At 32.7% G+C, this 17,075-nt stretch overlaps 1 protein-coding gene across 1 annotated transcript in view; it reads right to left on the bottom strand.

The window, feature by feature from the left end:
- Window positions 1–16,551, bottom strand: part of LOC145318581 (putative G-protein coupled receptor Mth-like 3) — a 35,491-nt gene extending 18,940 nt beyond the window's left edge. The window contains exons 1-17 of the mRNA XM_080159955.1: window positions 16,446–16,551; window positions 11,404–11,443; window positions 10,880–10,988; window positions 9,953–10,032; window positions 9,344–9,414; window positions 8,778–8,832; window positions 7,546–7,604; window positions 6,957–7,038; window positions 5,787–5,849; window positions 4,870–4,997; window positions 3,298–3,448; window positions 2,719–2,828; window positions 1,895–1,963; window positions 1,563–1,615; window positions 1,244–1,302; window positions 371–442; window positions 8–85 (exon numbers count right to left, since the gene is read on the bottom strand). Of these exons, the coding sequence (XP_080016081.1) occupies window positions 8–85; window positions 371–442; window positions 1,244–1,302; window positions 1,563–1,615; window positions 1,895–1,963; window positions 2,719–2,828; window positions 3,298–3,448; window positions 4,870–4,997; window positions 5,787–5,849; window positions 6,957–7,038; window positions 7,546–7,604; window positions 8,778–8,832; window positions 9,344–9,414; window positions 9,953–10,032; window positions 10,880–10,988; window positions 11,404–11,443; window positions 16,446–16,541 (1,375 nt within the window). The 5' untranslated portion in view covers window positions 16,542–16,551. The remainder of the gene's footprint in view (window positions 1–7; window positions 86–370; window positions 443–1,243; window positions 1,303–1,562; window positions 1,616–1,894; window positions 1,964–2,718; window positions 2,829–3,297; window positions 3,449–4,869; window positions 4,998–5,786; window positions 5,850–6,956; window positions 7,039–7,545; window positions 7,605–8,777; window positions 8,833–9,343; window positions 9,415–9,952; window positions 10,033–10,879; window positions 10,989–11,403; window positions 11,444–16,445) is intronic.
- Window positions 16,552–17,075: the final 524 nt, after the last annotated feature.

Here is a 17,075-nt window from a genome sequence, read left to right as displayed (position 1 = left end):
AGTATACCTATGAGAAGAACAGCAATTACTCCATGGAAATAAATCATTTTGGCCAGAAATCCATCAAGAAAACAAGTCTCCCTGCCTAATAAATAAATACAATATGAACTTAAAGATAATTCTTATAAATTGTGAAAGAAATATTGAGTAATTTAATGATTAAAGAATTTAACATTAATATTAGTTAGATAAATATACTGTTAGATGGAAAGATAGGAAGATAGATATAGTTAGATGGATAGATAGGTATATAGATAGACAAATAGAGGCTTGGTCAAAGATAAATTAGATAGATAAACAGATATTGATATAAAACTACAAAGTTTAGTGATTTTTATCTTTAAGAAGATAGAAAGATAAAAAGTGTTACCTATTCCCGGGTGTATAATACAGCTCCTATTTGCTGAAGGTAGATACTGCATTATAATTGTTACTAGTGTTACTAAAGAAAAAAGAAAATTATTAATAAAAATATAAATAAATGTGTCTTTTATTGCATGACTGACGAACCTACAGTAGTACAGATACACTTTGGAATTGGATATCTTCATCCAAACATATCAGCAATTTATCTTAAATAGCAACCGAGAAAATCCTGTATAGCGTTACGGACTTCCGGACGGAAAATAAGACAAAGTGAATTATAGAGTAGCCTCTCTACAAAAAAAGAATTAAATAAGAGAATTTAAAAAAAATAATGTGTGTAATTCATCAAATTGTTGTTTGAAAAAAGGGATTCTGAGCTTTTTTTAGCAGGAGGAGGAGAACTGATACAACAAAATTTGTTTTTTTCCTGAATTAATTTTAATTCAAAATGCACCATCTCCCAAAACCTTAATTTACTAAAGGCCCATGATCAAAAAGGTCAGAAATTCGAAAGCAATTGTTTTCCAAAAAAAATATTGAATATTCCATCCATTATCCTATCCCTAGATACCTGGAAAAAGTTGAGTAAATTCTCAGGAATCTAAAGGGTTAAGACAATGGCCAATAAATTGATGTGCATCCCTAATGATGAACTTTCTGTAGATTACAATAAAAGGTTGAAACGTTTGAACACTTAATTAAAATAAAACCAAACAATCAAAATTCAATAAGATCCCCATAGTTGTAAGGCCAACGAATATAAAAACGTTATAATAATACTTTGAGTACTAGTGTAATAAACACCCAATTGTCCCATCTCTCTCTGATAAATTCAGCTCCTCCTGCCTACGAGTTTGTTGTATAGATTTGAACTTACTTGCTAATGGAACACCAAATGAGAAGAGGTTATAGGCTCGAAACCTGATTCTTTGACTTCTAAAATATAACAAGAACAATTATGTCATTAAGAAGCGCAACAAAAAAAACGATTAAGAAAAAAAAACATTAGAAGTTATTACAATTACGCAGAGAAAGTATGTTTTTTTAGAGTCAAATTTTGAATTACTGAAAAAATAAATATTCTTATTTTAATTTTCGGCCGGTATAATAAATAAAAACCTTATTGTTCAATATTTGTTAGATTTAAGCAATCTATAAGTTTTTACAAGCAATCAAAAAACAAGGAGTTTATTTACCTATAGCTGATTTCAGATTCAGATGAGTTCAGCTTTCGGAAAGTTAACCAAACCTACAAAAATAATTATTATATCACACGGAAGATGATTATAGGTGCCTAAAAAAATGGCGTTATATTAGAATTATCCATTATTCTCATATGACGTATAAACTCGGGATTTTTCGGCCAAAAGCTTTTAAATTTATCCTTGGTCGAAAAATCTCCTATTACGCCAGGACTATTCTAATATAAGGTTATTTTTTATAGGCACTATAAAGAGCTTCTATCTCATGTGTTAAAAAAAGTTGTGGAAAAATGTTTGATTTTTTAAAAATCTTCAAAATTACAAACCTCAATTGACATAGTTGTCATCCAACCAAACGTGGCAAGAAAACAAAATTGAACCAACAGACCCAAAATCTGAAATAAAACAATTTAATTTCATTTTCTCGTATTCATTCGAATCCGGTAGATAGGAACCGGTTCTCATCCATACGAAAAAACTATGTCTAGCATCGTATTATAAACGGCTTTCTACGAATATAAAAATGTACAATCATAAGATTTAAACCAGTTTTTTTAGCCCGCGCCTTCGGCAACCCTGGGCTAAAAAACTGGTTTTAATCTTATAATTGTACATTTTATATCCGCGGAAAGCCGTTTATAATACGATGCGAGAAATAACTATTATAATTTCTTAAGCCTAAAACCATCTCAGGAGTCATGACCTAAAAATAAAGCTTCTATGAAATGAAAATCAAGGTGTCTTAATATGAGAAAGCCTAAAGTGTCATATGTGACGTCATAAAATCCATCTCTTTTTTAGGGGTTCCCTTTCCCACTTCTCATCTCATCCTTCCTTTTTAACAGTATTTTTTCGACGTCACACATGACACTTAAGGCTTTCCCATAAACACTCAAAATTAATCAAAACTTTTAAAATTGTGTACACCGACTTTGAAAGACTAAGTAATTTTTGTTGAGTTTGTGCATGTTTATGAAAACCTCTGTTTGTTTAGTAATATTGGTATCACACGCTTGATATAACAGAAAATATCCTCTTTGATATGCACAGTGGGGCTAAAAAAAAAGTACATGAGTGCGCGTTGCCAATGTTGCTAATGCCGCGCATTATTTTGTACATGTTGCTAAACTATTTTATGTAAAAGACACACCTGACAAATGACTTGATGTTCTTGAATAAGGAGATTTCCCCCAAATTTTGTTATTAGAAAACATTGGTAGGAGAAGAAAAGACAAGCAACTGTACACATTTTCATCCAACCTAGGTAGAGAGAGAGACAATGCAGTTGAGATATTGAATTTAAAATAATAGTTGTGTCAAATCGGCTTCATTTTACACCACTTTTATTTTTAACTAAAAGTAAATAAGTGTTAATAATCTCACCCTCCCAAACCCCCCTCCAAAGATAGCATCAAACCAGACCAAAAACAACCAGTACAAACTTTGAATTCGGGTGCAGTTCCTATGTGCTTACTGAACAAACGGACACACACACAGAGGCAAGCTTCTTATAGGACGAGAAAAGGTTTAAAACTATTTTTGGAGAGAGTACCTTCACACTCCTAGGAGAATCACCCATGGAAAAAAATTTACTCCCTCAAAAATTCTTACACATTTCCTTTTTAAAAGTAATATTGAAAGCGAAGGGTTGAATGATCTCCTAACCATCCCCAGCCACCCACAAATGCCTCTAGGAGGATCGTTACCGTAATAAAATAAATACACTTACCAAAAATAAGTTTCCTTAGATCAGGAACTAATATGTGGATGGCGAAGGTTAGAATGAGAAATATTTCTGACAGAACCATCAGAATTGGAATTATGTGAGAGGAGATGAGTTCAAATGAGGTGGACTCGGTGAAACTAGCAAGTCCACATACCTACATAGATAGATAAATGGATTAAAGAAGAAACATAAAAACAGAAAGATTTATGGACAAATTAACAATTAGCGTAGTAATAACAGATATTTCTTATTGGAAACAAAGATAACAATATCCATAAGCTCTTATATTTAAATAATTCATTAAAAAGGACAAAATGATGCTTATTGGCAAATATACAATAAAAATAGAAAGATCAAATAAATTTGACCGACCAATAGAAGGAAAATACTTAAACGAAGAAAGTCCCGCAAAAAATCAGCATGTTACGTCATACAAACGAGAGATTATCCATCTTTTTTTAGAGGTTTTCTTTCCCACTGGTCCTCTCCTCATCCCTCATTTTTATGACGTCATTGAGAGACTTTCTTCGTCTTCATATAGACAGATATATAATAGATAAATGGGTAGGTGGATAAATATTTGAATAGGTAGATAGGGCGGGGAAAACTTAGGTACATAAAATGGTAGATTAGTTGATAGATATATAGATTGGTAGATTGTTAAACAATTAGATGTATTGTTAGATTAATTGTTAGATTAGATTGTTAGATTGTTAGTTGGGTGGATGGATTGATAGATGAATAGTTGAGAGACAGAAAGATATAGACAGATAGTTAGATAGATAGATAGATAGTTATATAGAAAGATAGATGGCTACCTTGGCACTATAAATAACTTCATCAGAACTATTTATCCTCCTCTCTGGATTTAAACAATATTGTGAATAGTTGAGAGATAGATAGATATAGACAGATAATTAGATAGATAGATAGATAGATATAGACAGATAATTAGATAGATAGATAGATAGATAGATGGCTACCTTGGCACTATAAATAACTCCATCAGAACTATTTATCCTCCTCTCTGGATTTAAACAATATTGTGAATAGTTGAGAGATAGATAGATATAGACAGATAATTAGATAGATAGATAGATAGATATAGACAGATAATTAGATAGTTATATAGATAGATAGATAGATACCTTGGCACTATAAATAACTCCATCAGAACTATTTATCCTCCTCTCTGGATTTAAACAATATTGTGAATAGTTGAGAGATAGATAGATATAGACAGATAATTAGATAGATAGATAGATAGATATAGACAGATAATTAGATAGATAGATAGATAGATAGATGGCTACCTTGGCACTATAAATAACTCCATCAGAACTATTTATCCTCCTCTCTGGATTTAAACAGTATTGTGAATAGTTGAGAGATAGATAGATATAGACAGATAATTAGATAGATAGATAGATAGATAGATATATAGATAGATAGATACCTTGGCACTATAAATAACTCCATCAGAACTATTTATCCTTCTCTCTGGATTTAAACAATATTGTGAATAGTTGAGAGATAGATAGATAGATATAGACAGATAATTAGGTAGATAGATACCTTGGCACTATAAATAACTCCATCAGAACTATTTATCCTTCTCTCTGGATTTAAACAATATTGTGAATAGTTGAGTGACAGGTAGCCAGAGTGAAGACTTCCATCTGATGTCAAATAGAATTCAGAATCTAAAACAAATACCAAATTATTACAAAACAAGGATGACAACATCCATAAGTAGCGAAGCTAAAAATTTTCAATGGATAGCAGGCAGTTTTCCGTAAAGGGTTAAAAATAATTAAATACATCAACATATGGTTGTAATAAAAATATTTGAGAATGTAATAAATCTCAATTAAATTTTATACAAATTATTTAATTCCTTAATCAATAATCTTAACAATAACAGTTTTAGATACCAATCTCTAAAAGTAAAAAATTGTTAATTAAGTCAGTAACATTAAAAAAGGTAATATTTTTTTCCAGTCTTACTTCGAAACTGAATAATATCCCCTTGATTAGAAGCGGTTCAAAGGCAAACTGAAAACCTTGTATCGTATCGTAATAAAGACATTTTTACAAATAACAAAATAAAATTTACTATATTAATACTAGTTTGTCTATAATACGATGCAAAAAGAACTATCAGAAAATAATCAAATCAAAAGGAATGAATAAAATTAGTATTGGGATGTTAAAATGCTACAATTTAGTTTTCAAACCAAACATAATTCATACAACTTTTCTGTTTGATGGATTGGTAGAAGTTAAGAGTCAGTTAGTGAGGGAAGAGAACAATAAAATAAAAGAACACAGTAATTGTGTCTGACTGATTATGACGTAACAAAAAAAATTAGCCAATGAGAGGCCAATATAAATTTTACCATTGGTCAATAACGGCCTCTCATTGGCTATTTTTTTTTGTTACGTCATAATTAGTCAGACACTATTACTGTGTTCAAAATAAAAATACTCACCATTTAAGTAATGTAGATTCGTACATGAGGGCTCCCCATAGAATATCTTTAAATCTTCTGTGTCTGAAAATATACAAATTATTTTAGGCTTTCACTCAAAGTTCTTGTTGAGCAATGATATTCCCCCATATTCTTTAAAAATTGAAAATAAGAAACAACTAAGCATGGTAAAAGGGGGTAAAGGGACAGCTCCAAAATGGGTTGAAAACTATTAGATTTTACTTCTCCCCCCCCCCCCCCCGCCCCCTAAAGAAGTTTGGACGTTCTTGGTTATGGAGTACTCAATCTGTATAAGATATCGAATACGTGTATATTGTGACACGGGAATTTTTATCATCAATATAGATTGCTAATAAAGTCCCCATTTTTTGGTCAATACGTACCACAATGGTCAAGGTAAAATATTGGGTAAAGTAAAAATGAGAGGATGGATGGGGGGGGGGGGGTATCGTTAAATCAACCAGCTGGGAAAGACATTTACCAGAGTATGCGAGAATATCTCACATTATCCATGTATTCTATATCCAATAACACATCGGACAATATTGGGTAAAAGCCACGAAGCCAACGAAGATGAACTGAATTTTAATTTCCAAATGTGTACACAGTTTCCTCGGTGTTTCCTCATCCTTTCTCAATATTTACACCTAGCTAAAAAAGCTTCAAACTTCCAAAAAAATCAAAATTTTGAATGTACATTTATACATTCAAAAATTTGGAAGTTTGAAGCTTTTTTAGCTAGTAGTAAATATTGAGATAGGATAAGGAAACACCGAGGAAACTGTGGACACATTCGGAAATTAAAATTCAGTTCATCCCAACGAATGTGGATACAGGGCTTTGGCATTTACACATCCAGCAAATTTACAGTTGATGTATTTTTGGCAAAATGTTTTCTTCCTTTTTCTCATGCCATAAATACATCCAATATTTTTATACATATGTCAAAACTACATCTCACACTGGCATTTACACATCCATACTTTTTCAGTATCAGATGTATTTTTAACTTATGCATAAAGATATTGGGTGTGTTCATGGCAAGAGAGTCAATTTTACTGTCATTTATACAGTAAAATTTCAGTTTGTCATAAATACATCCATTGCACTGGCGAAAACACATCCACTGTAAATTTGCTGGGTGTGTATATGGCAGTCGCCCGTGGATACCTGTAAAAACTTGAGTACCATTCTGGAAATGGTAAGTTGGACTAATATAGAAATCTTCTGTAAATTCACATTTATCTGTTAAGAAATAGCAACAAAATATAAAAAAAATCTACAAATAAATATTTGAATTCAAATAGTACATAGGAACCAAACCAACCATCCACAACCACCTCCCCAATACCCCGGGCTGTCTTTTAAGAAAAAAATAGAAAGGATTATGATGATATCATAATATTTTGCTCAGGTTAAACTCTATTTCCTTGTTGCTTAAAACCAGCCCTCCAACCTATTATTTTTTAAAAAAATACTGGAGGTCATTTTTCATCTACGATCGAACAATGGCAAAAGGATTACTTCAAATCACATTTTAAACTGAGGTGGATTCTTAAAAAACTTTTACCTCACTAATAAATCTTTGCTTCACTAAAATTACTGAGGCTCGCTAAAAATTTAGAAATGATAATTTTGCTTCACTATTTTGTCTCACTATTTTAGTGAGACAGAAGCCAAAAAAGTTTTTTAAGAATTCACCTCTCCAAAGAGGATTTTAGCATAGGTAAATTTTTTTGGTTTGCTGTTTTCCTGTTAAAATATTGTAAACGGTAGATTCAGGACAACAGTTTTGTACACAGGTCTTGCTCAAACATTCTGAAATAGTCAGTTTATAGACAGATAGATTGATAGCTAGATAAACGGGTAGAAAGACAGGTAGATAGACAGGTAGATAGACAGGTAGATAGACAGGTAGATAGACAGGTAGATAGACAGGTAGATAGACAGGTGGATAGACAGGTAGATAGACAGGTAGATAGACAGGTAGATAGACAGGTAGTTAGACAGGTATATAGACAGGTATGTAGTCAGGTAGTTAGACTGGTATATAGACAGGTATGTAGTCAGGTAGTTAGACTGGTAGATAGACAGGTAGATAGACAGATAGATAGACAGGTAGATAGACAGGTAGATAGACAGATAGATAGACAGATAGATTGATAGGTAGATAGACAGGTAGATAGACACTGAGACAGCTAGATAGACAAATAGATAGACAGGTAGATAGACAGGTAGATAGACAGGTGGATAGACAGGTAGATAGACAGGTAGATAGACAGGTAGATAGACAGGTAGATAGACAGGTAGATAGACAGGTAGATAGACAGGTAGATAGACAGGTAGATAGACAGGTAGATAGACAGGTAGATAGACAGGTAGATAGACAGGTAGATAGACAGGTAGATAGACAGGTAGATAGACAGGTGGATAGACAGGTAGATAGACAGGTATATAGACAGGTAGATAGACAGGTAGTTAGACAGGTATATAGACAGGTAGATAGACAGCTAGTTAGACAGGTATATAGACAGGTAGATAGACAGGTAGATAGACAGGTAGATAGACAGGAAGATAGACGGGTAGATAGACGGGTAAATTGACAGATAGAAAATCAAATATATAAAATTAAAACAGATAGATAGACCGAAAGATAGGCATATTGATATGCATATGGATACACAGATAAATTTACAGATAGAAAAGGAGATAGATACATAGACAGATAGATAGGTAGTTAGATAGAAAAAGAGATGTATAGAAAGATGAATTTATAGTTGGGTGGCTAATTATAAAATGAGAAAATAAATCGACAGTTACCGAATCCTAATTTGTACAATTTAAGACACCCAATGTAATCTTGTAAAATTTTAAAAATTAATGAGCATATACTCTTTATCTAAAGATATCCGCCTGTCCATCCAAAAGGTGTGGATATTTTTATAAAGATTCCCCTGACCAATGAGCATTTTAGCAAATTTTTACACGTACCTGCTTCTGGTATATGTTTACAAATCAGAGCAACGGAAGATATCAACTCTCCATCCTAAATAACAAACTTTAGAATCGTCCTTTCGAATTAAAACCTTTCAAAAAGATAATATAGAAGATTCCTGTACCAATAAGGCTTACTAGGAAAGCAATAATTCCATATTGAACTTGTTGAATTGTTGACATTCAAGTTTTACATCTTAACTTCATTTTTGTTGAGTCTTAGGATGATTTGACATAATGTTATCTTTATTTATTATTTATCTTTATTATTACTTCTGTAAATGTAAGTAAGTCCAAAGTAAACAATGCATAATTTGTTAATATAAAAAAAACTAATATCGTTTTTCATTTTTTCTATCTGATTTGTTGAGGTTTGCTTTGATGTATGTTGTCATCCTTGTTAGTCAGTAAGAAGGGACGGAGTGGAAAAAAAAATTAGTTTGTGGGAAAATTTCCCTTGGAATTGTGTCGGAATCCTGGTCCCTTCTCCCTGCACAAACCGAGCTTCAGACGTTGCATATTGACATGACTTGTCATACACACACACACACTACATATATTACCTGATATTTAGCATCGAGACAAAACTTGGGTAGAGCAACACCTTCATCACTTAAAAATAACTCTCGCTCCTCTAAAAAGCAAAAAAATATCAGTTGCGTCCAAGCTTTTTCATTTGGGGGGGGGGGGGGGTAATCCTTATATCATAGAGGTAATTTATTTTTTTTTGGGGGGGGGGTAAAAATTCGATTGGGGTGGGGGGTAATCACCCCTTTACTCCCCCCCCCCCTTGGACGTCTTTGAAAACTATAGTTCCATAATTTGTGGAGCGATTGATTCAATGGTCTAGACATACAGATAAACATTGTAGTTCTTGTTGTAGGCCTAAACCCAACAATAAGGTCTTATTTTGGTGTATCTAGACACCTAAGTCAAGCGCGTTATTATTTAGTTGTCAACTTACAGACAACCAACCCTTTAATTTAACCACTTTTGTCTGAACAGTCCCAACTGTGCATGGAAACCAACCGACAACCATTTTAACTTCTAAGCATGAAAAAAATCCATCACGGCACAAATCGGATAAATTACTTTTTTAGCCTAATGAACCCGCTGGGAAATAATAAGATTTTTGATTATAAATTGCCAGCAGAAATGCAAATATCTTATACCTGCTAAAAGTACAAAATTTTGATGTTCCTCTGAATTGAAAACAGTCACATATGCTTCAGCTTTGTCACATGCAGGTATACTAGAACAATAAATATAAAAAGTCTAGATGAACAATCCCTTAATTGGACCAATAGTACCACAGTGTAAGTACCATTCGAGCACATTATTGGTTAGAAAATGCGCTCATTTTGGTAGGAGGGGGCAGTTTTTATTTCAATTTATTTATACAATAATTCAGCTATTAATAGTAAAAATCTATAAATCATAACTTATTAGGCATGGCTATTTATAGTGAATGAATAAAAATTAAAAACTAGTATAAAGTGGTTTCAATTTTTCATGTTTCATATTAGAAAGGAAGTATGCTTGTTTAAGTTAAATTGTGCATTTTTAAAGCAAAGCTTTTCCAAAATTTATGTCCTCAGTTTGTAATTTGTATGAACTTGAATTGTGTGCAATACATCTATCCATCTAACAATTCTTCTATCTATCTATTCAATAATTAATCTATCTATCTATTCAATAGTCCATCTATCCATCCAACAATACTTCTATCTATCTATTCAATAGTCCATCTATCCATCTAACAATACTTCTATCCATCTAACAATACTTCTATCTATCTATTCAATAGTCCATCTATCCATCCAACAATACTTCTATCTACCTATTCAACAATACTTCTATCTATCTATTCAATAATCCATCTATCCATCCAACAATACTTCTATCTATCTATTCAATAGTCCATCTATCCATCCAACAATACTTCTATCTATCTTTTCAATAGTCCATCTATTCATCCAATAATTAATCTATCTATCTATTCAATAATCCATCAAATAATTATTTTTTCTATCTATTCAATAATCCATTTATCCATCATCCAATAATAATCAATTAATATATCTCAAAACTATAATTACCTAAAAGAATCGAACGTGATATTGTCACTGACATAGTCAGCTTCCTCTATTGAGAAAATTTTTGGCTTATGAATTCCAAACTGGCTTTCACTAACATCCTCCAGTCCATCTAAAATTAACAACTTTTGGGTATAGTCTCTTTCGTGACAACGCATCTTAAGGGGCGTTTCGTCGTATTTTAATAGTAGCTTTTGATGGGTTATTTCATGTTAGGTTAGATTAAGTCAGGTTAGGTGATTTGCCCGCAGGGGTAAAATACAACTATGACTAAAAATAAGAGAAAAGTTACTGTAAACTTGCGACGAAACGCCCCTTTGGAGGCGTTGTCACCCCAACTTTTTTTTTAACACATATCCTTTGTACAAAAATAATGCAGCTTATAAAAGCCAGTCTTAGCCGTATTCACCTCCCAATTCAAATCAAGTAACACTGAGCAATTGACTTACTTAAGCTAAGCAGCCGCAAAAAGCAGCACAACTAAATGTACGGCTGCCAAGCCCAGTAAAAAAAAATTCAAAGATTACCTTGTTTTATACATTTTCTTGTTTCTGGGACCAGAACACTACAGTTTTAAAATCACAAAATAAAATTACTATAACACTTATAAGTATTATTTAACAGCAAAACTTAAAAAATGATAACTCTAATGTAAACTTTACATGTATAAGATATCATCTGTAAGTGATGCCTCATTACAAGTCGCTTAAAAAACATTATGCATGGCCTATACGTTCTACTTTAGTAGTGCAATTAACATTAAAATTAGAGTCTGTCTGTCTGTCAAACCTAAATACAAGTACACCCAGACCGTTACTTCTGATAAGTATTTTAGAATTAGTTTAACACAGTGGTGCTCTAAAGGTGGGTGTCGACCGACACCCCCCCCCCCCCCAAAAAAAAAAAAAAGATATATTAGCAGCAACTATCTTCCCCTTTTTCAACCACTTCTAGGCTTCACGCCACCCAGACGAATCACTGTGCGTGTGCAGGCCACTCCTTTGATTTAATATGCCATTGTATTGTCTACTAGCGGCTACGCCCCTAGAGGCCTCTAGTGGCACTTTAAATGTTTTTTTTAATATGTCTATGTTGCGTTTGACGTTTATGTTTGCGTTGAACTCTCTTTCTAAAATCGAGAACATAAAAAAATTTATTTTTTATGATTTCTTTTGGGAGGGTGGTGATATCCTCCCCTAAAATAGTTAAAAACCTTCCCGGGACCTATGAGAATATACCCTGTTAAGGAGAACCCGATCGGTTCAGCGGTTAGCGAGATCCTTCGGTACAGACACACAGACAGACAAACATCCTGTTACTTTAGTATAAGGATATCAATTCTGTATTATAACTTTTTATAAACTAAAGTCTAATTCAAAATTATGCACTTTTGACCCATAATAAGGTTTATTGATTCAAACGGAAAAAAATAGCAAGAATAAAAATTAAATTAAAAGCAAAACCCTGATAAAATGGACCATGGCAAGAAAACGAAGCAGCGGGTTTCGTCAAATTTGCACTGTAGCTTTTCTCCTTTTTCTAGCCTCTTAGAGAAGCTCTAACCCTGCAGGGCAATCATTAACCTTTACCTAACCTAACCTAAAATAATCAAATAATTAATCAAAAGCTACTTTGAAAATACGACAAAACCCGATACTTCGTTTTCTTTCGATGATTCACAAGAAATAATAGAAAAGTGATAAATATGCCATTTTTATCCATAAAATATCCATCCTTTAACAATTGGTTATGGTTGCAGAAAAGCTTGGCTGAAAAAAAAGTTCCTAAATCCGCAAACAAAAAAGGTCACTAGAGTCCAACAAGCCTAACCAAAAGTTTGAACATGAATTCTCAAAATTTTTGTGCAGTCAATAATACCCGCAGTTGTTGTTTTAGGCGTTTCTTTGTTCAAATTTCTTTTTCACAAAACAACATAAATTGGCTATTTTTATGATTTTACATGATTTTTTATAATCTTTGTTTAAAGTAGTATTGTTTTTGGTTGGACGTTAAGATCCCGCAAATCCACAAACCGACTGAGTTCTCCTTTATAATAAGGCTGCATGCACCCCTAGTTTATTCAGGCTTCTTTAATTTTTAAAACAAAAATAGCTAAAAACTTGCCAAGGAACTTTACAAACATTCCCCGAAATTCAATTGTTTAACAAACAAACAAAAAAAGAATATATTAAAGGATATAGTTACTATACATCATTTTTCGAGATATTGTAGGAACAAATGATTTCTAAGTATGAAATGGGTTGTTTCATTTTATTCGAAAATTAAACTACATAGCTTAGGTTCAAACATTTAATATATAATGATGGTAAGCAGGGATTGTAAGGGATAAGACAATGGACGAAATAAAATTATTCCTTATGTAGATTAATTGTAGAAAAGCTTGGGCACTGAGGGTTTATAGTTATTTCTCGCATCGTATTATAAACAGCTTTCCGCGGATAAAATCTTACAGGATTTACAGAGTAAATTCTTATTTTTAATGGATTTCGTCACAATACATCTATCTTTAATAGCACCCAATAAAGATCCATAAAGGTCTTATTTCATAAATGAGTGTCTATTGGTCAGAGGAACCAAGAAATCTTTAATAGCAGTTTAGAAAATGATATTTTCATATACTATAAGGCGCAATAAACAGACAAAAATAAACCATTGCCTGTATGATAAATGCTCAATGGTCTTATAAAATCAAAAACACCTTTCTTTACAGTTGATAGGAAAGTGGCATTTTACTCTAAACGTTTCTTAAATTCATACAGACGGACATTAACAGTTACATAGAAGCTTCGCTCCTTTGAACATATAAATGAATTATCAATGAATGAAGATAGATAGATTTTTGTGTTTTTTATTAATGATTTGAATTTAGATGTTCATTCACCTTCGCGTGTCAAACCATCCCTGGAAAGGTATATCAAAGTGGTACCAAATTTTTTGTATGAATATTATCTTATTTGTTAGCTAAAAAAACTTTAGTTACTTCTATTTAATTTTGATTAAATCCAAACCCAAATATTTCATCTAGTAATCTAAAGATGGGGGATTATGTTTATTATCATTGGGCAAGTCTTATAGCTATCCCAACCGCATGTTGATTCAAATATCCATACGAAGAAAAAAACTATGTCTAGCATCGTATTATATCCAGTTTTCAACGAATATAAAATGTACGGCATCTGGGGGCTAAAAAACTAGTTTTAATATTATAATTGTACATTTTATATTCGCGGAAAGCTGTTTATAATACGATGTGAGAAATAACTATTATGATAAATTTGCGAAAGTAAATGCACACCCAAATTTATTATTCCAATTGGTTTAGCTTCATTCAAGAACTATAAAAAATGGGAGTGATCCAGGAGGGGAGGGGGGGGGCACATTGGACCCTAAATTTTGCTGGTACCCAAAGTTCTTGGGTCAAAAACTTTGGGAACTTTGGGAACAAACATTGTTCTTGCTGCGCTACTAATGGAAATTATCTTCCATATATACCCGTATATAGCAATTATATAAATTAATTAAGTGCGATTCTTGCATTTTCCTGACGGCAAAGAAGGGTATTTTTTATGGTTGCCTGTCCCCTAATCCTGAGTATTCATTCCTAAAATGGTTTTGAAGAAAGGGGGCGTGTGAGATAGATAATCTATTTGTAGCGAAGATACTCCAGTAGTAGTTTTTATTGGCAGTTAAGGTATTTATAACGTTTTATATTAGTTAATAGTTTTTTTAAATCGGAGTAGTGGCTATGTCCTTTTTAATATTTCTTTCGGGGATGTGGGAGGGGGGGGGGGGGTTCTTAACCACCTTTAGTTTTTATAAGATCCAAAAAAAAGGGATCTTGATGGATAAACAATGGACGATAAATTGATGTACATCCTTTAAGATAATGAAACAAAATAGAACTATTAATTGATAAATTTGGAGTTGGACACTGCTAGTTTAAACCAACCAATCAAGCTTTAGTAAGGTAGTATCAAACGATTTAAGCCAGCAAATAAGAGAGCATGATTAAAAAAAGAAAACTATTTTTACTATACTGGTTTTGTATCGTATTAGACTTGTATAAAAGTTAAGATGTCCCATCACTTGCTTAAAATGTTAAGAGATTCAAAACAGTAAATAAATAAGATGAGAGGGGGGGTTATGATTATAGTTAAGCCAAGGGAAATGGGCTGTCAGTTTCGTTTTTTATAATACCTTGTCGTTATTTTTGCGGATTTAATAATCTAATACATTTGGTGGAAATGATGGGACACCAGACATTATACTACATCCCTAAATGGAGTTCAATTATTCGTAATAGTATGCTAAAGAAAATTATAAGTTGAATCAAAATAGCAAATTATATGTAGATCTTCTCAGGGAGAAAGGATACATTAGGCTGTTTATTATACTAATCCCCAAAGTTTTATGATAACGTTTTCGCATTCAGTGGCTTAAGAATTTTTGGGGACTTTGTTAAATTTTGATTAGTTGGTTCATGAAGTTGACTGTCCAGACGTTTCAACCACTAATTGTAATCTCCGGAAGGGGTAATTTTGTGTATAATTATTGGGGATGTGGATTTATTTATTGGCCATTGTCTTATCCCTTTATATCTTAACTAGCGGCTACGCCCCTAGAAGCCTCTAGGGACACCGGTATGAGGGGAAAAAGTCGACCTCATTCATCCCATTTCAAATTTGAGTTTCAAAAGAGTAAAAAAAAATTTTTTTTTTTTTGGGGGGGGGGTGATGACACCCTCTCCAAAAATAGTGTAAAACCTTCTTAGGACCTGTAAGAAGCTTCACTGTAAAGGAGAACAGTATCGGTTCAGTGGTTAGCGAGATCCTTCGGGACAGACAAAAAACGCTTAATACTTTATATAATAGGATATTTTTCAGAAATTTTATGGGTGTCGTGCCACAAGGGGGGAGTGGGGAATCCGAAATTATTTCTCCATGGGGTATTGACTACCCCCCACCCTCTTAAATATATAACCTTAACCTGCCCTGCACAAAAATCACATGAAAGTTGTGAAACGGTGTATCTAGCCGTTTACGAGATTTTTTTGGACATTGTACATACAGATAGACAAGCATCCTTTATTACTATACAAATTCTGACTACTATGTAGGTAAATTTAAGATATACACTAATTATATAAAATTTCTGAAAAATATCCTATTATATAAAGTATTAAGCGTTTTTTGTCTGTCCCGAAGGATCTGAATTTGTATAGTAATAAAGGATGCTTGTCTATCTGTATGTACAATGTCCAAAAAAATCTCGTAAACGGCTAGATACACCGTTTCACAACTTTCATGTGATTTTTGTGCAGGGCAGGTTAAGGTTATATATTTAAGAGGGTGGGGGGTAGTCAATACCCCATGGAGAAATAATTTCGGATTCCCCACTCCCCCCTTGTGGCACGACACCCATAAAGGCTAATGGCGGACGGGACAAGCAATTTCTGAGATCAACACAGTTAGGAACAAAGAACGGATTTTTGTCAGTCAAAAAACAGCTTTTCCTGAGGAGTATAATTATTTTATGATTTTATTTCCCTGTCTGTTGGGCAACATTTGGTGGCTAGTAATGCATCCACCCCTCTCAAACTTGTGACGACACACAGGGTGTAGGACAACAGTATTACATTCTTCATTTTTATATCAACATCTGAAAATAATATCTGCATTAATTCTAAACAAGGACAACAACAATTAAAAGAATATATCTATATTTTCAAGAAAACAAAACAACAGAGAGTAGATTTTAAAGATTTTAGGTTCTAATAAACGAAAAAAGAAAAATATGCAACACACATCTAACTGCTTCTGTATACATTAAAAACAAGGAATTGGAGGATGGGGGGGGGGGCTGTGGTTAAAAGCCCTTAATTTCTACAAAATAGTATAAAAATAAAAACTTGGACATCTTTGATTCCCATTCAACAGTAAATAAATATTAATCTTCCCTATTCTTCTATTTCATTTTTTCAGAAAGAATTTCTGTTAATAATATTTGACAAAATTGCATAATAATTTTCATTTTTTGTCGTATCATGTAATTTTGTTTTATTGATAACCATCAATTTTAAAAAATGCACCGCCTTCTATTATTAAAAGTGAAGCTTTTCTACATTTAGTTTTGGTACGCCCTTTGTCCGCCTGTCCGTAAATTATGGTATTGCTTATTA

The sequence above is a fragment of the Acartia tonsa genome, chromosome 5 (assembly GCF_053477335.1).
Source record: "Acartia tonsa isolate MP-2025a chromosome 5, ASM5347733v1, whole genome shotgun sequence".
Taxonomy (NCBI): Eukaryota; Metazoa; Arthropoda; class Copepoda; order Calanoida; family Acartiidae; genus Acartia; species Acartia tonsa.
This window is presented reverse-complemented; position numbering and strand designations above follow the sequence as displayed.